We start from the raw sequence: 27,053 nt of genomic DNA, 5'->3' as shown, positions 1-27,053 counted from the left end.
CAGAGGAGGCAGGCGGGAAAGTCTCCAAGTCCCTCTGATCCCAGGCAAAAGAAGGTCCAAGCCTGCATAGGGAGCTTTTCCAGCATCATTGCTCCCTTGGGAGAAATGCAGCCGTTGACTCCCCTGCCCGCCCCTGTGCACAGGGGGAGTAGGAGCCAGCGCTTGTTGCACTGACTGTGGTGTTGAGCTCCCCTGGGTTCTGATGAGAGCAAGCCACGTAAAGTGGCTTCCCCCTGCTTCCCCTGCCTCAGAGCCCCAGTCCTGCAGAGGGGTTTCCCTGTGAGTTTGCCCCATCTACGCTAGCTTTTGCTCTCCCTTGCCTGCTTTGGGCCCTGGCCTTCCACTTCTTTTGACCTTCACCCTGAACTTCAGTCACTCAGGAAAGCGAGAGGCTGCCGGGCCCGACCTAGAACCAGGCATTGTCGAGGTGGATGCCGTGCCAGCTTCCTCAGGCGGCTCTGCATGTGCTCTCTATCAAGTGCCAGACACCGGTAAGAGACCCTTCCCTTCTGATCTGCAGCCACTGCCCTGCAGAGAGCCCGCTACCGCCTGTCTGGGGAGCATGCTCACTGAGAACTAACTGGAGACCATCGTTCTCCTTGTGGTCTAAGTGCCCAGTCCAGCGGGGGCCTTTCCCCTGAGCGTAGTGGGAAATGGATCTTGGTGCTAGATCAGGATTTGAACCCAGGGCTCCAGGATTGTTGAGCAGAGGCAATAAATGGCACTGCTGCTTACTGCAAGCTGCCCCCTTTTAAACTTTTTTAGGGGCCTCGGAAACTCCCCTTATAAGGTTTAATGTGCACTTCTGTGATTTACTCTTCTGCCCAAGTCACTTCATCTGTCCAAGTGAAACCATGTGATGTATGTCCTCGCCTCTCCTCCTCCTCACACATGTGCCCATATCGGTTTTAGCAAAGGTTGAGGGCAGCTCACTGTTGGGTTCTTTCAGATGGCTGCTTTCTCTCTGTGAAACTATCTTACCTATAAATTATGCACGTGGAAAATGGGGCCAGAAAGCAGCAGGCATCAATAATTGATCGTCGAGCCTTCCTCAGCTGTGAGCTACGTCATTGTACCTGCTTAGGTGTCTGGTGGTTTTCTTCTTTTGTATTTCACAATGTAACTTTTAGCTGCTGCTTGGAATCAGGTCAAATGTCACCTCACACCCTCCTACCCCCCGGAAGGCCCTGATCCAGCATAGGTAGACCCCTGTATCTGCATGGGGTCCACGGGTGCCAAAGGGTGCAAAGCACTCAAATGACAGAACATGAAAATTAAGGTTAATTAAACAGCTGTATTATTATTTGTAATATGGTAGTGCCTAAAGGGGCCAGTTTCAGGTGTGGCCCCATTGCATCAACAGTGAGAACCAGTCCTTGCACCAAAGTGTTTATAAGTAAGGCTACATTTTAGTCACGGGGATTTTTAGTAAAAGTCACGGACAGATCATGGGCAGTAAACAAAAATTCACGGGCCCGTGACCTGTCCGTGACTTTTACTATATACCCCTAACTGAAATTTGGGCTGGGGGGCCATGGGTGCTATGGGGGCGGAGGGGTGGTCCAGGGGTGCTGGGGGGGTTGCCCAGGATCCCTGCAGGGGAGGGGAGGTGGGTGGTGGTGTGCGGCCCGGGACCCCTGCTGGTGCTGGGTGAGAGGGGATTGGTGGGGCTGGCAGGATCCCTACCCGGCTCCGACTGGCATGTCCCCTAACCCTAACCCAGCTCCATAGGCGCAGTTCCCATTGGCCGGAAACCACAGCCAATGGGAGCTGCGGGGGTGGTGCCTGTGGGCGCAAGCAGCACGCACAGCCCCCCTGGCCACCCCTCCCCCTAGGAGCTGCAGAGACATGCCAGTGTAAAGCTGGGAGTTGTAGGCAGTCACTGTTTGAACTGAACAGATATATTGAGACACACAGGGTCTGAGTCTGGTCCCACGCCAGTTTTTAACTCCATTGGCTACACCAGAATCGTTCCTGATTTACACGGAGTCAGTGAGAGCAGAAATGGGCCCAGTGTTTTGTAGTGTGTGTCAGTATTTCCCTACTCCAGCAGTATTTACTGGCTCAGCCACAGAGCTAGACTGACTCAGCTTCTGACCTCTAGCTACTCCCATTTCCTCCATTCCTGGGGCTTTTGGAGACATCCCTGCATTCTGGCATGACAGTGACTGGGTGATGGGGGCGAGGGGTGGAGGAAGAGGGGCTGCCGCAGCCGTATTCTCCAGCAACCCTAGAAATTAAATCCAGTCTATTACAAGGATTAATACCTCTGTTTCTAATCCCCAAGGTTTATCTGCTCTCCCTGCATTTGTGAAACTGAAGAATCATTGGAGAACAATCCTCCCTCTTTTATCTCTTGCAAGTCAGAGGCTATCCATTCTGCTGGCATGGCTGGGATTAAGGCTAGCTTGTTAAAAGTTGGTTTGACCTTTTACTGTGAAATCTGTGAATTGTTTAGAGGGCGAAGGGGCAGGTGTCAGAGGTCTGGGAAATGTATGTGGTGCATTAACTCATGTTGGGGATCTGCTCTCTCCAGGGGCAAGTAGATAGTGTCCATTAACAGGCCGTGTGCAGGTGCTGAAGGAAGAATGTGCTAGACATAGGTCATAATTAGAGGTAAACCTTAATTGTACTTTTCACTAAGGTCCCTGTACTGATGAAAACTGACCTCAAGATTTGGCCAACATGCCTAAATCCTTTTGCAAGCAGATTCTCATTGTCTCCATTGGGAATTTGCCTGAGAAACAAACTTGGGCTCTTCTATCACTTCTGTGCACTTGAAAATGTTACCCTCAGTAAAATCTGCTTGACGATCTCAAAGTCTGACCTGCAGAGAGGTTTTTCTTGATAAAAGAGAGCTACTGTGTAATACAATCACTCTAACCAGTTGCAAAGAGACCCAACCAACTAGACCAGAGATGCACTTTATAATCAGGCTAACAATTGGACCGGAAGCTGCCATAATGCTGCTCTGAGGAAGTAAATGGGACCAAAGGGAACAGGTTTGCCATGAGAGGGCCTTAAATGTGGAGTTCTCTCTTTCATATGATGTAATAATGACTGCTACCAGAATGGAACTCCCGGGGCTGAACTGGGTCCCCTTTTCAGGGGGAAAACCCAAGGTCTAAGCAAGTCCACGGGGCTAAGTGACACCTATGCCTTGTGCTGGCCTGTGGGACAGGGTTAATTTATTTGCAGAGTATCTGATTCAACCCCTACTGATGCTTTATTTCACGGGCACGTAATGGACACGGTTCTAGATTTTCAAATTCTGATGATTTTTTTTCTGTCTTCTGTTTGTCCAGTTTCCCTTACTGCAATTTAAATAAATAAATTTGGATTAAACAAAGCCGAAGGGAGTGGCATTGTAGATCCACTTCCAAGAGATGGCAAAGTCACTTCTATCGCTTAAAAACACCAGGGAGTGGGGAGGAGGGGGTTGCTCTGTTGAAATGACCCTTCCACGCTTCGTAGCAACTTGGAAACTGTCTGATTTCCAGTGAGGAAGGCTATCATTTCAGTCTGACTGTGAGCAGTTTAAGGAGGCCCATCCAGGCTGTCAGTGTCTGCTGGAAATAACCCACCTCCTTACCTGATTGGTGATCCTGCTGGGAAAGCCATTTAGTAGGTTTCACTGACTCCTGTGGGTAGCTAGCTGATATCCCTGGCAAAGGAGCAAGGGAGGTGGCAATGGTAGGGTAGGCATCCCATCAGAGAGAGCACGGGCACGCAGAGGTGTGGAGTGCACTGGTCATGATGGAAAGACCCCTAGGAGCAGCCGCGCGTGGAGGGAAGACTGAGGCTGGGGTTTTCATAGGGTTATTTTGGAAGTGTCGTGGTTAACAAACCAGACTCCAGGATGACTCTGTGCAGTTTTGTTCCAAGTAGGACAGGAGCACTACTTACTGACAGGTCCTTTTGGGGACGTGTCATTAAAATGGTCCCCTCCTCTGAGCTAGGTAAGAGGAGCTGCTGACATCAGGACAGGTGTCTCTTAAAAGCTGCCTTAAGATGTCCTCTCTTCCCTGTCTCTGTCTAATCACCAAAATACGGGAACAGAACAACTCCCAGGAGTTTCCCTTTCAGACTAGACAGTTAATGTGGACAGTGGTGCTAATTCCAAGCAGAAGGACTGTCTTAGTTACTCAGTCAGCATGAAGAATAGGGCTCCTAGTTCTTGAGACCTTGGATCATCCCTCCACAATGTCACAGTTTTGAACAGGTCTCATGTCAGTTACAGCTGGTTTTGGTGGCTTCAGCCCCAGGGGATTGAAGTGAAGCGCTTCCCCAGATAAAGCAAAATCTGAGCGCATTGACTAAACGTGATTAATTTCAGCAGCGACTCCACTGCCATTCTGCCCACAGAATGCGTCATTGCCCCAAGTGGCAGCATGACTGAGCTGGAAATCGCTGGGACCATTTAATTGCTTAGCAGTTTATTGAATTCACTTTCCAGCTCTATTCAGTGCATTTGATAGCCTCTGTTTCTTCTGTCCCTTTTTAGGGAGCTACTTTGCCAGCCATTTCATCATGGGAGGTGAGAAGTTCGACTCCACGCACCCGGAGGGCTACCTCTTTGGAGAGAACAGCGACCTGAACTTCCTGGGAAACCGACCTGTAGTGGTAAAGTGAAATTCATTCAGCTGGGTTTGCAGTTAGGGAGGAATCTGACATTGTGAGACATAGGGCTTGAATTGCTATTGGACAGAGAAATCTGTTATGTTTGGGTTCTTATCCCACGCCTATCACCATGGTATCTGGGTCCGAGCTACAAAACTCAGATCCCTGGATACAAGCTTCCCAAAGTTTGTGGGGGTGTTTGGATTAGCCCATTACAGAGAGCAGCATGCAAGGGACAGCCATGAATTTTAGATGCAGATCTGAACTTCTTCCAAGTTGGGTGGTTTCAGGCCCATCCCTACAACTAGAAGATGTCTAACGGATGCTCTGCTCTCTGGGTGAGATCCCACTAATTTCAACAGGCCCAGGATTTTGCCTTCTAAATTGGTGGGTGACTCTAGTACTCACAAAATGGAGATGCCGATAGCACCGGTGCGGGCAGGCCATCGACGAGCTTCTCAAGGCAGCCATTCCAGTGCAGCTTAAAGCTGGTATTCAATGTCCTTGCCCAATCATTGCTAAAAGAAAAGGAGTACTTGTGGCACCTTAGAGGCTAACCAATTTATTTAAGCATAAGCTACAGCTCACTTCATCGGATGCATTCAGTGGAAAACCATTGCTGGCTCTCTTGAGAACACACACTGCCAGGGCGCTGAGCTGGGATGCATGCAAATGAGGCGGTGGGTCAGAGACTACCCAGCTCACGCTCCCTTGTGATGTGAGCTTGTGTTTGAGCCCAGGAATCAAAGGCAGGAAAGGCTGGTGCATGCATCTGCTCCGCCTCCCATAACTTCCATTGGCTTGTCTTTAATTCCCCTCCTGGCGCATGTGACGAGGGCCAGACTCAGCCAGTCAGCATTCTTTGGTTTGTCCAAGAGCTGGGCTGACGGGCACAGGCCACCCCTGCTGAGGCCTGCACTCTGCACCCGGGAGGCTCCATTTCCAAACACTGGGCCCTAACTAGGCCAGCGAGATTACATATCTCAGGACTCTTGACAGGTCGCCACCTGGATTCGTGCATTTTCTGGGATGGTATGTCCTGTGAGTACCCATGTGCAGATGCTGGATTTGTGATGTTCTCTCAGGCCCTTGTATTCAAAAATCAGGCTCCCAGTGTGTTGGGTGAAGGATATAGGGGTGCATGCCGAATCTCTCTCCACCCCCAGAAGTGTGTGTAAAGCAGACACTCTTTCCCAATGGCAAGAGTCTGATTGTTGTCACCCAGCATCTTTTGCTGGTAACACCATTCTTCAGTGGCAGCAAAGACACTGATTCTTACAGCTTAATCAGCCCTATTTACCTAAGTCAAAGGTTCTTAACTCCCCATGTTTATCCCCACCCCCACCCCCCACTGTTCCTCAGATGTTCTTGTCAACTGCTCGAAATGGCCCACCTTGATTATCACTACAAAAGGTCACCCCCTCCCCCAGCTCTCCTGCTGATAATAGCTCACCTTAAGTGATCACTCTGGTTACAGTGTGTATGGTAACACCCATTGTTTCATGTTCTCTATGTATATACATCTCCCCACTGTATTTTCCACTGAATGCATCCGATGAAGTGAGCTGTAGCTCAAGAAAGCTTATGCTCAAATAAATTGGTTAGTCTCTAAAGTGCCACAAGTACTCCTTTTCTTTTTGTTCTTAACTTGGCTCATAACCACCCTGCTCTTCCCGTACTGTTAACAGGGAGAGGGGTCCTGGCAAAGGGGGTGGTAGCATGGGGAAAGGTTGAAAACTACTCACACAGGTGTTGAATATAAATACTGAGGTTAGAGACCACACCCACAACCCAGCTGCTGTTTTCCACTTGAATTGCTCGTGGTAATTGGCCTTGCGTGCAAATTTTATCATTTGCACAGACACTTAGAAAACTCGGCCTGTGAAAATCTGATTGCAGATTGACTGACAAACTGTTGCCTTTCTATGTTCCCTTTGTTTTCCTCCTGTAGATATACCAAAGTATGGGTGGGCTGGCACATAAAGCACCACCTTCAACCCGCATGTTTAAATTAGGCTTGGCAAGGGTAAAGCAAAAGGATTATTTTATATGAGAACATTGCTTTGTAATTGCTGAAAAACAAATAATTTTATAACTTTTTAACTTCTGAAATTGTCTTGGAAATGAGAGAGAAATATTTTCCAACTATGTGGCTGAAATGGAAGAAATTTAACCACATTCTACCATATTGACTCTTATTGTAGGGGTGTGTTAATTTCAGGTTATAATATTAATGTGAGTTACCCCTGTTGTGTCCTGTTGCTTTGACATGACCGTTATTGCTTTAACAGTTGGAGTGGAAAGTTCTGCGGTCAGAGATTCCATTAGCCCCTTTCTTGCGTGTGAATTGCCTTCACTTCCTGCCCACCTTTAACACGTGATGAGTTTCTGCATGTCACATAAATTCTATCCGTGCAGCCTTCCGTCTCTGTAACCCTAAAAGGTGGGGGACTTTTTTTCTAAGTCCGTGGTTCTGATTTTTACTTATCCCACTGTAACTCCTTTGGCTTCGGTGGCTTTACTCCTGATTTACATCAGATAACTACATGGTAAATTTAGAAATGTGCTTGTGTCCTCCAGAAATACTGCATTTAAGTCAGTTCCTGTCTATTTGTGACTTCCCTCAGAGACTTGCAGATAAAATCTGGATTTTTATTAAGGAGGTCTGAGCCCTCGACACCATGAACTAGATCTGCTGTAGTTCAAACAGAAATCACATCAGGGAAGTCCTGAGGTCTCTGTTACACAGGAACCCAGACTTTCTAGATGATCACGGTGGTCCCGGCTAGACCATGGTGGTCCCTGATGTTGCTCTTCATTTACATGCCAATACACACACATCTGACTCGTCCCACCCTGGCAAATCATTGGCGGTTTACTCTTGCCACCTGGCCTATGTTTGCTTGAAGGGCAAAATACCGCAACACAGCAACAGAAACAGGCGGCTCAGGATGAAGGTGGAAGCTGTTCTTTTCCTAGCTGCCCTAAACTTGAGATTTTTCATTATATGTCATTGTTCCTCATGTTGAGCCCACCCACCTGCGCTGCGGGGGTCTAACTCAACCGGTGTAGACTTAAGGCTACATCTACACCACACTGGGGATGTGATTCCCCTGCTTGTGTACATGTATTCACACTAGCACTCCTTGGGTTAGCACAAGTATAAATAGCAGGGTAGCCGCCGTAGTACAGAGAGTGGCGACAGAGGCTAGCAGTCACTAGCTGCCAGCACCAGGCTCCCCCCACTAACCCCCTAGCCCACCCTGGACCCCGCATGCCCCTGAAGCATGGGCCTCCCCAAAGCCTTGAAAGTCCAAACATTGGTGGAGCTGGACCCACGTTCCTACATATTGGTGGAGCATGGGCACCACGGGCCCATGTAACTCGCCACCTATGGGTGGAGGTAAACAGAAGAAGGGACCTTGCATTAGGCTGACCATGGGTCTCAGTCAGATTTCCCTGGAGGCTCATGTTATCTTCTCCCGTGGAGCTCTTAGTCCACATGAAGTGCAGTTGCCTTCCCTCACCCCCCAGCATTGGAGCATGAGCGTTACATGTCACACCAGCATTTCAGCCTGCCCCTGCTGGGGTCCCCTCTGCACCTGCGGGTAGGCTGTGCGGTCTGCCAGGCCCAGCATGCAGGAGAACCTGTCCAAGCAAGCTAGGCTGAAATGGACACCTGGTTTCCCTCTCTTGCGCTCTGGGTGTGCAAGGGAGAGAGGATGGCTGTGTGTGAGGGTGGGAGCCTGGTATGCAGGAGATTTGGGATCTGCTCCCAGCGTTGCTGTTGGCTCCCTGGGGCAGGTAGCTTAGGGCTTGATTCTGCAAGGGGCTGAGTCCTCTGTCCCTGATCCAGAAGAACTCTTAAGCACATACCTAATGTCAAGCACAGGAGTGCTTAAAGTCAAGTATGTGCTTTGGGGCCTGGCAGAATATTTGTGGACTGCAGCACATGCTTAAATGGTGTGCTGAACTGGGGCCTAAATGGTGACTTATTAGCATGATCAATGCACTGTTACTGCAGGCCACGGTGGAGAGAATGCAGCTGCTGTTTGCCTGCATGGTAAAGTCAGACCATCTGATGATGTTGCCTGGTGAGTTTTATGATCTAACAGTTAAGTTTATCCATTGTTTAACTAAGGAAAAAAAATAGAACTTACCATTCACCATCTTTGAAAGGCCCTGCCTCCCCATGCTCAGAAATGGCAGCTATATTCTGACCTTTATCCTAGCATCAGACTGCCAAAGTGTTAGCTTCTCATTTGATTATTTGTCCTCATTCTATTTAAGGCCATTGAAAGTGATGTATAAGATTATCACTACTCATACTACAATAGCAGCTGAGGTCAGGGCCCCATTGTGCTGCTGGGCATGTGAGAAGATAGTCCCTGCCTCGAAGAGTTTGCAATCTAAAGGTCTGATCCTGCATACAGCTGAGACAGACAAAGCATGGGAGAAAGAAACATCATCCCCATTTTATAGATAGGGAATTCAGACACAGGGTAGATCAAGTTACTTTCCCAAGATCTTCGACTCTGTGGCAGGGCTGGGAATTGAACCTAGATCTCCTGAGTCCCAGTTCAGCTTCCCCTTTAAAATATTACATTTTTTAATCGTTAGTGGATTTTAGTTAATTCCGCAGATGAGTGGCTTCTGGTGGCAAGATATATCTTTTTAGTAAAAAGGAGAGCACATATTTTGGTGGGGATCATGTACAGCTGTGTGCAGTATTCGTCCATGCCAGAAATTATTCTTCATAATGGCCAAGTTGCTGGAGGGCTGGTTGCCTGCTGCTCACAAGAGTCCCGCAATGTGCCGTGTGCATAGTACGCTCTGTGCGAGTGAATGGAGAAGCTGTGCTAAGACGCTTTCCGTTACAATGATATTCAGAATTTATAAAGCCACAAAGTTTCTTCTTTCTTACTGTTTTGAATGCACGGAAATGAAATGTGCACCTGAGCCTTGAGATGTTTGTTTCTTTGTTCCATCGCTTACGCATTCAGTAAGTGGAAGAGAAACTCATGAATAGTGGGCTGCCAGGACTGGTTTGTTGTGGTTGGCTTGCTTGTGAATGCTGGGTAGTAATTCCTTGGTTTTTATTCTGCTTAAAGAGCACTGACGCTTTTCATTTATAAAGATAAACACGCATTTAAAGACTACATGGCTCTCACAATTAGAGCTACAAATGTTTGTCAGCTATTTGGGTTCTTTGCATTGGGTGCCGTATTATTATTATAATAATAATTATTACTATTATTTGTTATTTGTATTATCGTAGTGCCCAGGTGCCCTAATCATGGCCCAGGACCCCACTGTGCTAGGTGCTGTACAAACAGGGAACAAAGAGACAGCCCTAGCCCCAGAAAACTTACAGTACTGTCTATTTTCATATAAGCACTTAACAAAATAATTATGGATTGGAAAGACTTTGCTTGCTTTTTGCTGAATGAACCTAGTCGGAGGAGGGAAAGCCCGTGATGCTGCCCTACATCACTTTGTGGTGTTGGGGTACCAGTGCAATGCAGCATCACGGGAGTTAAGGGCTGCACAAGGATTTAGCTGTCTATTAAAATCAGTGGGAGTCCCTCAGCTAAACCCCTCCCTCCAACATAAGAATGAAAATTCAGCCTTAATCCCAGGGTATTTTTTTCCCTCCAGCAGTGATTGCAAGAAAGCCTCCTAATTCCAGTAAAAGCCTATAAACTGCCCACCATGCATGCTTCCTCGTAGCAGGGACCCTGACATCAGATAGTCTTTACAGCATCTGAGAGGGTAAACAAACAGCTTGGAAAGAATTAATGTCGCATTTCCAACTAAAGAAATGACATAGTTTGCTCTTAATTAATGATGGGCCTGAGCTGCAGAGCGGTGCTTTAGAGCCGCGTTTCTCCAAGGTTCACGTGATTGGAGCTGGGGTTCTGGTGTGGCCCATTCTGGAGCTACAAGCTAGTCACAAAGTTTGACGTTAGGGGTGAACTTCCGCGAGTTGTGTGGGGTGTTTCGGTCAGCGAATTTGGTTCTTTCCACTCTTAGGGTCAGAGAGTTCTTTTGTAGGACTTTCTCAGCATACAGCATATTGTCTCCCCAAACTCTTTGCAAAGATCTCCTGAATGAATAGTTACAGCCTCTGAGCAAAAAGAAAAGGAGTACTTGTGGCATCTTAGAGACTAACCAATTTATTAGAGCATAAGCTTTCGTGAGCTACAGCTCACTTCATCAGATGCATATCGTGGAAACTGCAGCAGACTTTATATATACACAGAGAATATGAACCAATACCTCCTCCCACCCCACTGTCCTGCTGGTAATAGCTTATCTAAAGTGATCATCAGGTGGGCCATTTCCAGCACAAATCCAGGTTTTCTCACCCTCCACCCCCCCCACACAAATTCACTCTCCTGCTGGTGATAGCCCATCCAAAGTGACAACTCTTTACACAATGTGCATGACAATCAAGTTGGGCTATTTCCTGCACAAATCCAGCTATTACCAGCAGGACAGTGGGGTGGGAGGAGGTATTGTTTCATATTCTCTGTGTATATATAAAGTCTGCTGCAGTTTCCACGATATGCATCTGATGAAGTGAGCTGTAGCTCACGAAAGCTTATGCTCTAATAAATTGGTTAGTCTCTAAGGTGCCACAAGTACTCCTTTTCTTTTTGCGAATACAAACTAACACGGCTGCTACTCTGAAGCCTCTGAGCAGGAGCAGGGGAAAAAGAGATGCTTTGAGATGGGATTTTGAAATGATGGAACGATACAGGAAGGCACTTCCTGGTAGCAGGCAATTCAGAGAAGAAGGCTCCTGCACGGAGAGTCTGTCTACACAGCAAAATCTGTGCCGGGTCTAGCCTGTCTGAGCTAGCTTGAATCCAGCTAGCTTGGGTAATAGTAGCAACTCGGCCATCGCAGCGTGAGCTTCCGAATAGGCTGGCAAGCCGTGTACTGGCAAGGCGAGTACATATCTAGGTCTATGTTGGGCTGAGCTGTCTTCGTTGCACGTGTTACTCGCGCTAGCTGGATTCAAGCTAGCACAGGTAGACTAGCCCATGCACGGCTTTTGTGGTGTAGGCAGACCCAGAGCATGGTGAGACTAGGTGGTGGGAGAGAAGCAAGACTTGTGAGAGGCAGGCCTCCTGGATGGGTTTTGGAGCCCTAGGTTTGATTCTGTGTCTCAGCCACAAACTTCCAGTGTGACCTCGGACAAGTCATTTAAGCTGCCTGGTGCCCTAGTTCCCGATCTGCACCATAGGGTGAATAATTTTTCCCTACTTCACAGGGATGTCAGTGATTGGGAGGCCCGTGGAGGTTAGGGCAATGATACTCCTTAGACAGCTAGGTCTGAGCAAGTTCCAGGAATGGTTTTAAAAACAGAGAGGGTGTTATTGAACTGGAGCCTGAAATGAATGAGGGCGGCATTGCAGAGTTCCTTTGTCCATGAAATCCACAGTCCGTCCAATGACCACGAGGACTGGTGCTTGTTCGGTTCACTGCGATGGTGTGCGCCCAATGATATTGTCGACCAGCATTAAGCAAACCTGCCATTTTGCCGTTGGCCATGCTCCATGCTACCCAAGAAAGCCGGGCACGGGGTACATTCCTGCAGTCTTCCCCTTAAGGCTTTACAAATATCTTTCCTGGACCGGTTTACAGTAGAAATCCGTACACATCACCTCCCCACCTCTTGTCCTGGCAGCGCTGTGGCGGGTGTGGCTGATACCTAAATCCCGACCTATGCGAACTGGATTTAGGATTCAGGTTTGTGCCAGCAGAAGCCAAGGTGTTAAGCAGTATCTGTAGGGCGCTCATGAGCTCTTTCCAATACTGACAGGATAAATAGTCCACCCTTAACATGGAAGCAGAAAGGAGGCTAACAAAGAAGCCTCCTGACAACTTGATGCAGATTAGTCCAGACAAGCTTTGGCTCCCCCCCCCCCCCCCCGCCCACCTTCTTTCCTTTGGTTCTGTGTGTCTGGATTTATTTATTTAAAGAACAGCCACAAAGTGTCTGGGATCCTCTCCGAAGGCTCTCAGAAGCTGGAGTTTGCCGCATTGCCGGTGAACTCAGCAGAGCGTTAAATGTCAGACGCTGTTGGGAGCCTGCTGGACTTGGGAGACATTCATCGTGGGCAGTGTTGCTGGGGGGTTTTCTTGTGTGCCTTATGGAGGGAGTAAACCAAAGGTGAGTGTCACGCTGGCCTACAGAGGGCGGCGCAGAAGGCACAGAAGAATCTCTAGGTGGGATGTTAGTAGGGACAAACCAATGTCAGGGAGGAAACTGAGGGACAATAGTTGCTCTTTAAATGGTATGTGAACGTACGTGGGGCTCTTGGAGAAATACCCAGGGCCATAACAAGTGCCTACCTTGTGCACCTCGTGGAGGCATCTGCTTTGACAGTGGCCTTATAGACTTTACTGGAGGGCACAGGAGGGGGAGACACTGGTGGTGGGAAGCCAGGCGTGGATATGTACGCAGACCCAGCCGCCACCACGCTGTCGACCAGATGAACCCATTGAAGCCAGCAGCCTTGCCAAGGTTGATGTTGGCCTAGGGGTTTGGGTGGGGAAAGGTGAAAGGCTGAGTGGGCTCTCTGCTGCCATCCTTATTGCCCCTCTGTGGAATACAGTGGAGTTACAGCAGGGCTCAACCTGGCCCACGAGCCAGAGAGAGAGATGGATAGGGAAGGAGGCGCCTTGTTGGCAGCCTGCTGAGACTTTAAGGCCAGAAAGGACCATCATGATCATCTAGTCCAGTGGTTCTCAACCTGTGGCCCAATCAGCACACAGCTGCAGCCCATGTGACACCCCCAGGCAGTATATATATTGTGTGGATGTGGCCCCCATAACACACAGAGCACGTATGTGCAGCCCACACTTGTAAATAGGTTGAGAACCACTGATCTAATCTGACTTCCTGGAAATCGCAGGCCACAGAACCTCACCCACTCATTCCTGTAATAGCTCCATAACCTCTGGCTGAGGTACTGAAGTCCTTAAATCTTGATTTAAAGACTTCAAGTTACAGAGAATCCATCATTTACTTCAGTTTAAACCTGCAAGTGACCCATGTCCCAGGCTGCAGAGGAAGGCGAAAACCCCCAAGGTCTTTGTCAATCTGACCCCATGTAGTTGGTGCTTTGCTCGTCTTGTCATTAGCCAATAGGGTGATAAGGAAGTTGAGGTCAGTGGATGAAGTCTTGGTCTTACTGTGATTAACCATAGTCTAAGAAAGCACTGAACTGGGAATCTAAGGTGCCAGAGATCACGTGTGCAAAATAGGAAATATATTGTTAATGGAGATGTGCAACATTTTTGCAGTAAAACTGAGAACAGTCAGAATGTGTGTGTCTCTGCGTTTCACTGCAAAATCAGAAACTGGTCTATTTTTGCACAAGCAAAACATTTATTGAAGGTTTTGTGTGGTTTTTCTTTGACGGTCGCCTGTTCTGGGAGGCTATTTCTGGGACCAAAAAATAAAATAAAAATAGGCAAAGTTTTGAGTGAAGTTGTGCTCTCGTTAGCAGAAGTGGTTTTGAAAATAATAATTTAAAAAGCCCTCTGAAAAGATGCAAATGTGTGACATGCAAATGTAGGGTGTAAAATTTCATGAAAAGTCCAGCTGTTATGGGTGTGAAACTGTGAACACTTTCACAAAGCAACTTGTCTACAAAACTTCCCCATTTCGTCCACTCCGAAGTGCTAGCATTCTTCCTGTTCCGAAGAATGCCTCTGAAATTCACAATTGCTGGGCAAATCACTGTCCAGTTCTCTTTAGCATTAGCCCTTCAGCTGGGAGAATGGCGACTCCATCTCACAATATGTAGGAGAGAACAGTACGACTTGCAGAGAGGGGCCCAAACCGAAGCCCGATCCAGATCTGAACTTTGCTGGCACCTGTCTCCTACAATGGATTGACCTGAACACCCCTGAAATCACAGAGATTTCACACCCAGAGCTGAATTTTGTGGCTCAGGTCCAGCTCTCTTGAGATGGGACTTTAACTCTTTATCATAGCTCTCTCTATTCTGCATGGTCCTATGATATGCAAGGATATGTCTACACTGCAATCAGAGGTGTGACGGCGGCACGTGTAGACACATCTGATCTATCGAGTTGGCTTGAATGACAGCAGTGAAGCTGTGGCAGCACGGGCTAGCTACTCAAATACATACCCAGGGTCCCTTGTAGAGCCTATGCACAAAGGCTTGTACATCCCGTAGTACCCGCAGCTCACAGGCATTGTGATTCGTGCCAGCTTGGGTGTGTCTACACCTGCTGCAGTCGCATCTTCAATTGCAGTGGGAACGTGCCAATGCTAGAAAACGTCACCGCCGCTTTCTCTCGCTCCAGTTCCGTACGTGACACCGGTTCCCGTTTTCTCCTTTTTTATGATGTGGACTGTGACTGGCTGCACTGACCCAACAGCGCGCGATGACTCCTTGACCAGAGACGAAAGCAAATAGAGACTGGAAATGGGCTTCCCCGCTTGGAGAATGCAGCTCTCGCTTTCTCTCTGCATTGAAGACTTAAAGAAAATCCTGGGGGACTGTCATCCACCAGGCATTGCTTTACCATTTGTGTTCACGCATGCCCTCTGTTTATGTCCTTGCTAATCAGACTGTTCTTGCCAGCAGGAAATTCGGGCCAGATAATTGCTCACTCGCCTACCAAAAAGCCCACTTGGTGTCATTTGTCAGCGCCTCGCTCGTTGCAGGCGTTTGCCTCGGCGCTGCCCGAGAGTTTCAGATGGTCGGCTTTCTCTTCTCAGTGGCTTTGCATGGGTCCCATCCGCAGCGCTGGCCATCCAAGCTTTGTCCTTACAGCTGTGCGTGGCATGGGAAATGGTCACCTGTCTCTCTGCCCTGGCCTTCTGCGTGGCAATACGAGCAGTTCTTCCCAGAGATTTTTAATATTGGCTGGGTCTTCCCTCATGGCTGTCCACTTTGAATCCAGTGCAAGAAATCCCGCAGATCACTCTTCTACCTGCAGATCAGATCGTCTTGGAGTAAGCACTCTCCTCTGAACAGAATATGCCCACTCTGCATATGGTCCAATTCTCCCCCATTTCGAGGGGTTTGGCTTTTTTGGTAACTCCTCTAACACCACCAGACAAAACTCAGCCTAAGCTTTCCTTGCAAGCTTAGCTGATCATAGGACTTTTTCATTCATGGCCTCTCTGTCTCAAACCTTAGCTACTACCTAGAGAGAGAGTCTAACCCTCTCACGGCCTGGCTGCGGTTAACAAGGTTCACCAGTGAATGATTCAGCAAGGAAGAGGTTGGATAGGGCCTGGACTGCGTTTGATCTCTGGCTCTGCCACAGACTCCCTGCAGAACTTTCAGGAAGTCAGTTCATCCACCTGGTGCCCCAGTTCTTCATCTGTAAAATGGGACTAATACATCCTTCTTGCAGAGGATGGTGTGAGAATAAAATCCATGCATGACTTGGAGACTCTGGGACGCTACAGTTATGCAGGCATCCCAGGTCACCGGCTAGATAGCAGTAATTCTTTGCTGGGCCCTCTGCACCAACATCAGGCTCTGGAGAGGAGCACTGCATCCCTAAGCAGAGTCATAGGCCAGAAGGGACCACGGAGATCATCTAGGCTGACCTGTATAGCACAGGCCAGAGAACTTCCCCCAAATTCCTGGAGCGTGTCTTTTAGCAAAATATCCAGTCTTGATTTAAAAATGGTCAGTGATGGAGAATCCACCCCCACCCTTGGGAAATTGTTCCAATGGTTAATTACTCTGACTGTTAAAAACAAAAACAAAAACATTTATGCCTCATTTCCTGTCTGAACTTGCTTTGTGTCAACTCATGTTAGACCCTTCTCTGCTGGATTGAAGAGCTCATTATTAAATATTTGTTCCCTATGTAGGTGTTATGGACTGTACTCAAGTCACCCCTTAACCTGCTCTTTGTTAAGCTAAATAGCATGACTCGTGAGCATTAGGGTCTGGCTACATAGCAAAAGCTGGGCAAGCGCTGGTCTGACCGAGCAAGCTTGAATCCGGCTAGCAGTGAAGACAGCGCAGCATGGGCAGTACCAGCCCATCACAGGCTCTGGGTACGAAATGTCTCCTCTCTCCAGCCTGCACTGCCGGGTCTTCTCTGCTGTCATTACCTAGCGTTAGCTGGGGGAGGCCAGCCCGTGCACAGCTGTGCTGTGTTGACAGACAGTCTGCCAGCCTGTTACACTTGGGCTACTACAGAATTTGCCTTTTGGTGGCTCGCTGGGCTACTTGTGGTTGTCTTCCTCTAACAGGGCAAGTTAGGTACGTTTCTGGCCAGGTGATCAAAAGATGCTGTTTCTTGTTATTAAGGAGACTTGCTACCAGTGAGGTGGAGGGCAGTTATCAGCTGAGAGGTCTCTCAAGTGGTGTGTGCAGGCCATGAAACTGTACGCTAGCTGAATGGATTTTAAACCTACTGTCCTTGAAGCACTGTTCGTACTCCCAAGGCATGCTTGGCCAGCTTAGACCAAGCCAGACTGTCCTCTAAACCATTTGACAAGCCACGGCCTAGCCTAGATAGGGTTGTAGGGCCTAACCCCACAAGATGCTGAGTGCCCTCCGTTCCCACTGGTATCCATGGATGCTAGAAGTCCATAGCCATAGTGTCCCCACCTGTGTCCTTGCAGGGCTGTGGCCGCTTGTATGCGGTATCAAAGACCTGGCCTTTCCTGCTAGGGGTGAATTTAGCCCTTCCCTTCTGCTTTTCCACATCCCCATGGTGACTTTGTGCAACGGGCCCCCGAATGCTTCTTGCGGGGATGGGAGATCAATACCGATTTCCAGTGCTTTGTCCATGCAACAGACTGTAGTGTGTGATAAACACAGGCCGTTTGGGGGAGGGCAGAAAGGGCTGGAGAGATGCTGTTACAGTCTGTCAGCACAGAAGTAAGTGCTGGGCTGAAACTTAAGTCCAACTGGCCAGACTCTGCTGTTACGTGGGCGCAGGTCGGAGTAGTAACTCCACTGACTTCAGAGCTGTAGCAGCTTCTGGCTCTGTGCATCTCTACAAATGGACTTTTCTTCCTCCTTCCGTAGGATCTGACTGCCATCCAGGCTGCAAGAGGGACTGTCCTGTCTGTTTGTATGGGACAAGACTATTACGAGGTGTAAGGGGACGTGTCTTCTGAACAGGGCAGTAATAATACAGTGGCAGGACTGGAGCTGCGGGGTAGGGATGGGATCGGGGGTGTCAATGTGGACTTCTTTGGGTTCAGTCAGGGACAGTCTTACCTTTGATTTAAAATCACTCCCTGGGATTACCCAGGGCTTAGAGCAGTACTTGGGAGCATTACTAGGGCCCCGTATGGCTGAAGACTGGCAATTTATGGCTCTGTAGAGCTTCTCCAGGCTCTTTATCTACATAGTTTCAAGGCGGGGAGTCATGGACTCTGTGTGAATGGATCCGGACTCCTGGGTTACATGGACACCAGCTCAGGAAGCCTCGTTTGTTAGGGAAGTGAGAAGCTCTGTCTCCTTCCCTGTCACTTTGCTTGTCCTAAATGTGTCTCTCCCAGGCCCAGTGTAGAATGAACATGGAAGCTCTGATGGCCACTTCCATGGCTACATTATCTGCCCTTTTCAAGTTCTCTCTGGATCTCTTGCATGAAGAAGGTGGATAGTTACTACCAAGCTTGCCCAGTCTGCAGTGTTGCCAACTATTTGGTGCTTTTCTTAAAGGTCCAGCTTCAGGAGTCAGGGGATTATGTGAGAATTTCAGCTTTCATTTAAAAAAAACCAAAAAAAACAAAAGTGTCTGGTCCTCCTGCTGTTAGAGAAGGGTGTGACAATGAAGTGGGTATGCTCTGATGGGTCAGAAACCAGATGGCAATAAAAAGGACCCAAATTTTATTTTAAAAAAGTCTCATGATTTATTTTAGCTATCTCAGGATTTTTCAGTGTGTGAGTTTGTCAGTACTGTGTATGCAGCATAGACCTTATCCTGTTTTGGATCTGATTCTGGGAGGGTTTCTTAGATTTGCACTGTTCAAATGCAACTGGGCTTGTATTGGGGACTGGATTTCAGTAGGCTGTCTCCTTCCAGCTACAGAATACACAACAGCCTCCTTAATACATTTTCAGAAAGGTAGGGATTGGGGATTCTCCAAACTCCCACAAGCTCTGTGGATTTTTCCGGAATCCAAACCCTGATCCAAATTTTCTCAGTCCCCTCTTTGTACAGTGGGTCAAAACCAAATCTCTGGCTCCAAATCCCCCTGAATTTGGTGGGGGGAGCTTCAGACTCTGAACATTGATCCAGACTTTGTAGCCTGGTTGGGCCCATCTCTGATGATTACCGACTCAGTGTCTGTGTGTTTCTGTGTTTGACTGTGACCCCATCCTCCAGGCCCATGGGGCCTGTTTCAAATCAATGAGGCGAGGGGCTGAAACCAGCCCAGTGGCCTGGACTCATTCATCATGGGGCAGTTTTTCTGCTGTCCGGCTGAGGGAGATGTTCCATGTATCATGTCCTGAGAGGCGCTGAGCATGCACAAATCCCACTGAAGTGAACAAGGTCGCAGTAGGAAGGGGACGGGGGTGGATAAACACTGACATTGGCCCCCTGGTTTCCATGTTAAACGTCCTCAGCAGTAAAATAGATTGGGAGAGATGCACAGAATAGGTGTGCTCATGTGAGCAAGTGTCCCGGAAGAACAGGTTCATTTTCTATAAAGATGTTTCAACCGTTCTTTAAATGTCACGGCTGCTCCTGCAGGAAGCTCCTGTGGATTTCGGGGGCTACAGTACTCACTCCGGTCAAAAGCTTCTCTGCCAATGAAGCTAATTACTAACGAGTCTGAGCGGCAAAGAAACTGTGTGTGACAAAGGCCCTGCTGAGACCAGCCAGGGAAACTGCATTAGCAGCCACCCTGGAGGAAAGGTGACTCTCCAGAGACCCGCTAACCTGCTCCTCAGATCCAAACACACCTGTATGTTGGAGGAGTTTGGACCCAGAGCTGCGTTCTGGGCCTGGTGCCTGACTCTACCGGTAATAGGCCCTGGTGTCATTTGAGTAATTCTATCAGGCTGATGTGGCAGCTCTTATTTGGTTAGAAAGCTGTCTTTACGGCGTCAGAAATGTAACCAGCTCTCTCAGCTGTTGGTGACTCGGTTGTTACGAAAGGCATATTGTGCAAAGCAGGGAATGCAGCCCGCACAAATCAATTGGAGTTACTCGAGGATTTGCTCTGTGGGCCATGATCACATTGCACCAGGGCAGGTTTTGCTAAAGCACCTACCCTAAACCTGGGCTAGAGAGGAGTTTCCTCAAGGACTGCTCATGAAGGTGTTGAAACCCAGTGTACAGCCCCAGTCACACGCTTGTTTCCTGTCCTGATCACCCACATGCTTGTTACGAGAAGGCTGTATTTAGCTACTGGGCCCTCAGAGTAAAACTGACAACTTCTTCCAGACTCTGAAAGTTCACACAGCTTTGTCTAGTGCTGGGTTGGCTTTTCAGGTGTTATAGACGTTGATGTTTGTCTCTAAAGTCGCAGCTCTGTTATTTCGATGTGCTGAGTAACCACATAACCAAACTGGTTAAATAACCAGAGCTGCCTGCTGTTAGGACATGAGCCCCAATAGATTTGTGAGCACGGGGAGAAATGCTCTTAATCGAAAAGGAAAACAAGTCTAAGGTCCGCTCTCTCGTTTGAAAAAAGAAATTGCTTTGTGTAACAAATCCATGGTAACTCAGGTGTTATCTGTTGCCCTTTGCTGCATCTCATAACCCCTTGGAACTTCATAGTGATGCAAGGGGTAGAACAGCAGTCCCTCTCCCAAAGGACAGGCCCTTTCCACTTGAGCAAAAGGAGATCCTTCATTAGATGTTAGCAGTATAGGGCCTGTGAAACACAGTCAAGTGGTTCGGATAAGGGCTTGTCAAAAATCTTCCTTGAAATTGTTTTTTTTTATGGAAACTTGGGTTTTCAACTGAACCCCTTTTTCTGTGTGACAAGTAGCTGCTCTCTGGAAAATGTCGATATTCTAGTTTTGATATTTCTCTGAAAAATCCAGGATTTTCTGGGGAAAACATTGAAAAATTATCAAAATCTTCTGGAGGAAACCCCACTACTTTCCAGCCAGGTCTAGTTCACCTTCTATCTGATGCTAAACAGTCACAGTAGCTAGGTCAGTGCGCTGTTCACTTACACTGCACACGGCCTTTCAAAAACACTTGATCGTTATTAGAGCTGGCCCCAAAAATTGGGGCAGAACAGTTTTCCGTCAGAAAACGAAGTGTCATCAAAATCAAAATGTTGGGAGCCGTGCTAGCCATTGTGGGATAGCTACTCACAGGTCTGCGTGGCTGTAGAGCATTAGTGGAGATGCAGAGTACAAACTGCATTTGAAATAGCATGCCCAGTTCAGCCATACTGGGCTGACCTGCACCCGTCCTGTCCCACTGGCTCACTTCCCAGTGGTTCACTTCTCTAGTCTAGATGCAGCTAATCTCTTGATTCCCGGACCTGTGCTTTAACCACTCTAACCAGTGCTGCTTCTAGCATGGGTTGAAAGGGGTTTCCGTTGAGTTAGACACCCACTGCTGCTTTGAGAGATCGCATACGGTGCTTCAGGTGTAGCCTGGCTTCACCGCAGCTCTCAGGGTTTCCTTGAAGCCGAGCCGTGAGAGAATTGAACAGCTGTCCAACAGCGCTATTGAATTAACCGCAGAGCACTCTTCCATCCAGGGTGCCCAGAGACGTTTATATTAATAGCCGGGAAGTCAGGGGCAGCAATCATGCGACACAGATTTCTCTCTTCTCTACCGTTTTGTTCCAGATGAAATTAGCAATACTGCAGGGTTTCCATTTAGTTCTCATGACTCATTAAAAAGCTTATTACCTTGAAGTTAATGACTCAGCAACCTTTTTCCTCCTTAAGGCTGTGTGTGTGGGGAGGGTGCAGGTGGTGGAATGTGAAGATGTCTGAGATTCCAAAAAAAAAAAAAAAAAAAAAAGATTTACGGACGTTGTCACTGGCTGGGGGCCGTGCAGTCCCATTGGCTCACAGGCTGCCTGCGCTAATGAGTGCCTGAGTTCTGACACTTTATCACCTCAGACGAGATCTGAAGTCTCCACTTCCTTGTGATCAGCAAAATGGAACAAGCTTACAGAGGCAAATCATTTCCCGTCCTAACAGAAAAGTGTTCTCTAATACTAACAATCACCCCAGCCTCTAGACATAGCTGCATTAGCACAGAGCTGATTGAATGCAATAGAATAAAGGACTGGATTCTGCTTTGTTACAGTGGTGACAATCAGGAGAAACTCCGTGGAGATCAGTGACGTTACGTTGGTGGGAATCTTTTGTAAGTGTGGCCAGAAGCAGTCCCAGATGGTATTGAGACTGTGGAGTTATGCAAGCTGTGAAACTGTAGTATTTACTCTTGTGTACTGCGCCTTCAGTTTTCTGTGTAAGCCATCTTGTTCTGGAGTCGCTGTAGCATGTTAGAGGAGATGCACGCGCTGTGCTCTCTCTCATGTTGCCTCTCTGGCTATTGTTCGTCGGTGCAGGTTTAATCGAAGATGAAAGCTAGTTTAGCCTAGATGCAGTGCTTAATTTATGCCAGGGCTTGGCACATCAGTTACGAAAGTAAACAAAATTGCTTCAGCCCTGGTACCTAATTGCTTGAGTCCTAGCACCTCTTTCATCACAAATTAAGCACTATCTAGATGGGTTGATTCTCCGCACAAATCTACCTGGGGTAGCTCTGCAGAAGTCAGTGGAATTGGAAAGTATAAAACTGATGTCAGGATCAGACTCGAAGCAGGAAGTTGCTCTTCACGTGCGGGGGGAAAAGCATGAATGAAATGGGGCTGCATGATGTCTGGTTTCCAGTGAAACCATTATTTCAGAATGTGGAGGAAGTAACTGGAGCAAAGCCATTTTAGATTTGATTCTCACCAAGAGGGAGGAATTGATAGTGACTCTAAAAGTGCAAGGCAGTGTGGGTGAAAGAGATCGCAAAATGATAGATTTCATGATTCTAAGGGGAAAAAGGAGAACAAAAGACCTGGGCAATTATAGACCAGTCGGCTTAACTTTGATACCTGGAAAGATTCTGGAACAAATTATTAAATAATCAGTTTGTAAGGAGCTAGAGGAGAATAGGGTTAAGGAATAGCCAGCATGCCAGACCAACCTACATCTCCTTCTTTGACAGAACAACTGGCCTGATGGATAGGGAGGAAGCAGTAGATGTGCTACATCTAAATTTTAGTGAGGCTTTTGACACAATCCCACATGCTTATTCTCATAAGCAAACTAGGGAAGTGTGGTCTAGATGAAATTACTATAAGATAGCTGAACAGCTGGTTGAAAGACATTTCAAAGAGTAGTTATCAATAGTTTGCTGTCAAACTGGGTGGGTGTATCTAGTGGGGTCCTGCAGGGGTCAGTCCTGGGTCTGCTACTATTCAGTATCTTCATCAGTGACTTGGAGAATGGAGTGGAGAGTATGCTTATAACATTTGCAGATGATACCAAGCTGCAAGGGGGTGCAAGCACTTTGGAGGAAAGGATTAAAATTCAAAACGACCTTGCCAAGTTGGAGAATTGGTCTGAATTCAACAAGATGAAATTCAATAAAGATAAGTGCAAAGGTGTGTGTGTGTGTGTGTGTGTGTGTAGGAAAGAGAAATCAAATGCACAACTACAAAATGGGAAGTGAGTGGCTAGGTGGTCGTACTGCTGAGAAGGATCTAGGGGTTATAGTGGATCACACTGAATATGAGTGAACAATGTGATGCAGTTGCACAAGAGGACTAATAGTATCCTAGGGTGTATTAACTGGAGCGTTGCAATTGTTCTGCTGTACTGGGCACTGGTGAGGCCACAACTGGAGAACTGTGACCAGTTCTGGGCACCACGCTTTAGGACAGATGTGAACAAATTGGTGAGAATCCAGAGGAGAGCAACAGAAATGATAAAAGAGTTAGAAAACCTGACCTCTGAGGAAAAGTTAAAAAAATGGGGCATGGTTAATCTTGAGAAGAGCGAGTGGGGACTTTGATAACAATCTTCAAGTATGTTAAGGGCTGTTATGAAGAGGACAGGAATCAGTTGTTCTCCATGTCTGCTGAAGATAGGACAAGGAGTCATGGGTTTAATCTGTGACAAGGGAGGTCTAGGTTAGATATTAGGAAAAACAATCTAACCCTAAGGGAAGTTAAGCTCTGGAATAGGCTTCCAAGAGAGGCTGTGGAATCCCCCTCATTGGAGGCTTTTAGGAACAGGTTGGACAAACCCCTGACAAGGATGGTCTAGGTTTAGCACAGGGGGTGACTTCCGAAGGTCCATCCCAGCCCTATATTTCTATGATTTCATGACCAAATTTGGAACCTCTCCACCCAGGAGGTGAAAGGAGCATAGCCAGACCTGAGACCTCCATTTACACACTCCCCTTTCATTGGATTACAGCCCTGGAGAATTCCAGGGCATGATGGATCCTTGGTTAGAAGGGAATGGTTTTGAACAGAAAAGAATTTTTGTTGGGGGAGAGGGTTTGTTTTGGTTCTGATTTGCCATCTCCTAGACTTGAAAGTGTCCCGTTAAATGAAGCAAGAATCAAGTTTTCGGCCAAGCCTGACTCCTCATTAATGTGGAACAGCAGCCTGCTATACCAACAAGGTTTGCCAGACAGGTGTAATCTCCCTTCTAAGGCCGCCCTGTTAGAGCTTCGTGGCTTCAGTCAAATTCTGCACTAGAAATCTTCTGTCCTCTTGGACTCGCTGTAGAGGGTCAGAGCCCTTTAGTCAGTTAAACCAAGTGGAAGAAGGTGGAACGCCACTGACTTCAGCTGGAGTTACGCCTCCTTCCAGCATAGCTGGATCTGTCCAGTTACCTGTCCCGGTTATAAAAGGTGTCGTGCCCGATTGCCGCTGTTGCGCGGCTGGCTTAAGGTAATAATGTAATTTCACCACTCGGTGGCGCCAAACCATTTCAAATAAGGAGGCTGTTTGCACAGTGTCTGTCTGTGCACCCTGTGCTCTCTCGTGCCGGGGAGCGTTACTCTGGGTTGGTGTTTGAAGATCATGCCCTGCTGATTCCATTCATAACTTTAAAAGCTCCCGGGGTGGTAGTGAGTCTGTGCAGGGGAAAATCTTTCCCAGCTCTCGGGCTTGGGATCCCACAGCTCTCTGGGAGTTTTGCCCGATTCCCACTGACTTGCATTGAGAGTTGGGTGCCAAATTTACGCTCGGAAAAGTCTCCCTGGAGTTCGCAGTCTGGCACTCGCTGTTTGGAACTGGCAGTAAGTGATTCTTGAGAAGAATTAAACTAATCCAACTGTAAGCTCTCTGGGGCGGGGACTCTCTCTGGTGTGTGCAATACCCTGCACTATGGAGCACGCCTCCCTTGTGGGGGCTCTGAGCTCTGCCACAATAGAGTAGCGAAAAAGAAGAAAGGCAACTGTCTCCATGTGTGTTCACGCCTTGTGGTTTCCCAAACACGCATGTACCCTGGATATAGCACTTCTATTGTGGCGCAGGGAGCATCAGGCCCAGCCGTGCGTGTCTGCGGCAGGTACCTGCCTCCTGCTTAGAGGTGCAGTCGCTGATGGAAGCTGCAAGGTGCATGTGGTGTGCAGTCTCCCGTTTCCTTTTGAACAGACTCACAGTCAGAGCAACCAAAGCATTGTAAAAGCCACTTGCAGTATGTGAGCCGGCATTGTCTGTCTTCTAGAACAAAGGAGAAAGTGTGTGTGTGAGAGAGAGAGAGATCAACTAATAGTGCAAATCTCTGAACTGTCTGGGGGCTGATTCGGCTCTCCCTCACCCCAGTTTCACAGTGGAGTTACTCCTGATTTACATCAGCAGGTGTGATCAGAATGGGCCCCATTTTTTTCAAAGATTTCTTTTTTTTTACCCATGAATTTACATAAACCCAGAACAACTGTCCGTGGTGCGTTCAAAACCACCAAGAGCATCCCTGAGTCAAACTGTTCTGTTTGTGGCTCCTGCCAGCCTTTGTCTACAGCGTTTTGATGCATATCTGAGTCTGCAGCCATAGATCTGTCTTCGCTGGAGAGAAAAGAATACATTGGAAACCCAAAAAGAGCGAATGCCAGCTGTGTTAGCACCCAGGAAATGAGATTGGAATGTCACAGCTGCATGGCTCGCCCATGCATGGAGGGTCTGCTAACGGGCAGCTGCCCTTGCTATGGGCAAAGCCTGGCTTTGCTCCCCCACAGGATACTAAATGAGTGTAAATTACACCCCTAGTGTGCCCTCACTGTGTGCCAGGTTAGTGCAGCTTACATTGCTTTGCCCCCTTGATCTATTTTCCGATTACACTTCTTTGCTGGCCTGGGTAGGAGAAGCTGTGGGAGGATTGTGCTGTAAGAGAGTCTTCTCCAGAGCAGCTGGTCTGCGCAGGGGTGGGTGGCCACCCTGAGGATGGTGAAGCATGTGCCCCACTCTGCATCCAGCAAGTCCTGCAGAGGGGCCAGACAATGGCCTAGTGTAATCCTTGCACCTTTCATGGCTTGCATGTGCCCCAAGTGGGGTGAGGAGGAGCAGACCTTGCGGGGGAGTGAACGGCAGAGCTGTCCCAGGAGCAATGCAATTGGCTGCCAAGACTCTAGCATCTCTGAGCCCGTCAGCGTCTGGCATCATGTCCATCCCAGTGGCAGCTCCCTGGTGATCTCAGACCTAAAGGCGCTGCCCTGCCCCGCTGTCGTCTCTCTAAATGGCAGCCAGCCTGAGCGCTCAGCTTGTGCGCTCACGGTCACCTCGACGCACAGTTGCAGAGGCTGCCACCCCCCAGGCATTGGTTCTGGGTGACTCCAGGATGCTGCAGGCCCTGCCCGTCCTGAGTCGGGCGCCCGCCCAGGAAGGGAGAGTACTTCGTTACCACCTTTCAGTGTGGCTCACAAGATACCATTTCTCCCCATCTGTCCCGGGGGTGCAGCTGGTTAAATGGGCAAATTTATATTCATTCCATAGCAGCCAGGCAGAGACTGAGCTCTGTCCCCCGGATCCTCATCGGAGAGGGTGTTCTGCAGCATCAGCAGTCTAAAAATACGCACCATTAGCATGCGGGACACATTAGGGCGGGGAAGAGAGCGGAGGGGAACCAGGATCTCCAAGGTGCTTTATCTTCCCATCCAAAGGAGCAGGAAATCAAAGGCAGAAACCAGCCCACCTTCCTGGAACCTTACAACCCAACCACCCGACTGGTTTGCATGTAAAATCTCAATGTCACGGTTTCCACGGCAGCCATAACCAGCTGCGCCGTGCATGGGAAGCACTCCAGGGCTGCTGTTTGGAGGGATTGCGGTCCTCCATTAACACGTTGCCGAGGAGTGGGAGATGTTAGGGGCAGGATGGATTGTTGGGTCGTTCTGACTGTTCCATCCCAGCCCTTGCAGGTATATGCCGTGTGGCAATGGCTGGTTCCCGGGATGTCAGTTCGGAG

General features: G+C 48.3%; 1 protein-coding gene across 5 annotated transcripts in view; it reads left to right on the top strand.

The window, feature by feature from the left end:
* The window catches only part of RNF157 (ring finger protein 157), a 79,390-nt gene that overhangs the window by 10,064 nt on the left and 42,273 nt on the right, over nt 1–27,053 (top strand). For all 5 annotated transcript variants that reach the window (XR_012154781.1, XR_012154782.1, XR_012154783.1 and 2 more), the window contains exon 2: nt 4,505–4,623. Coding sequence is in view for 2 of the 5 variants with exons in the window: in XM_073310595.1 (XP_073166696.1) it covers nt 4,505–4,623 (119 nt within the window). In the remaining 3 variants the exon portion in view is untranslated. The remainder of the gene's footprint in view (nt 1–4,504; nt 4,624–27,053) is intronic.

The sequence above is a fragment of the Lepidochelys kempii genome, chromosome 14 (assembly GCF_965140265.1).
Source record: "Lepidochelys kempii isolate rLepKem1 chromosome 14, rLepKem1.hap2, whole genome shotgun sequence".
NCBI classification, from domain to species: Eukaryota; Metazoa; Chordata; order Testudines; family Cheloniidae; genus Lepidochelys; species Lepidochelys kempii.
This window is presented reverse-complemented; position numbering and strand designations above follow the sequence as displayed.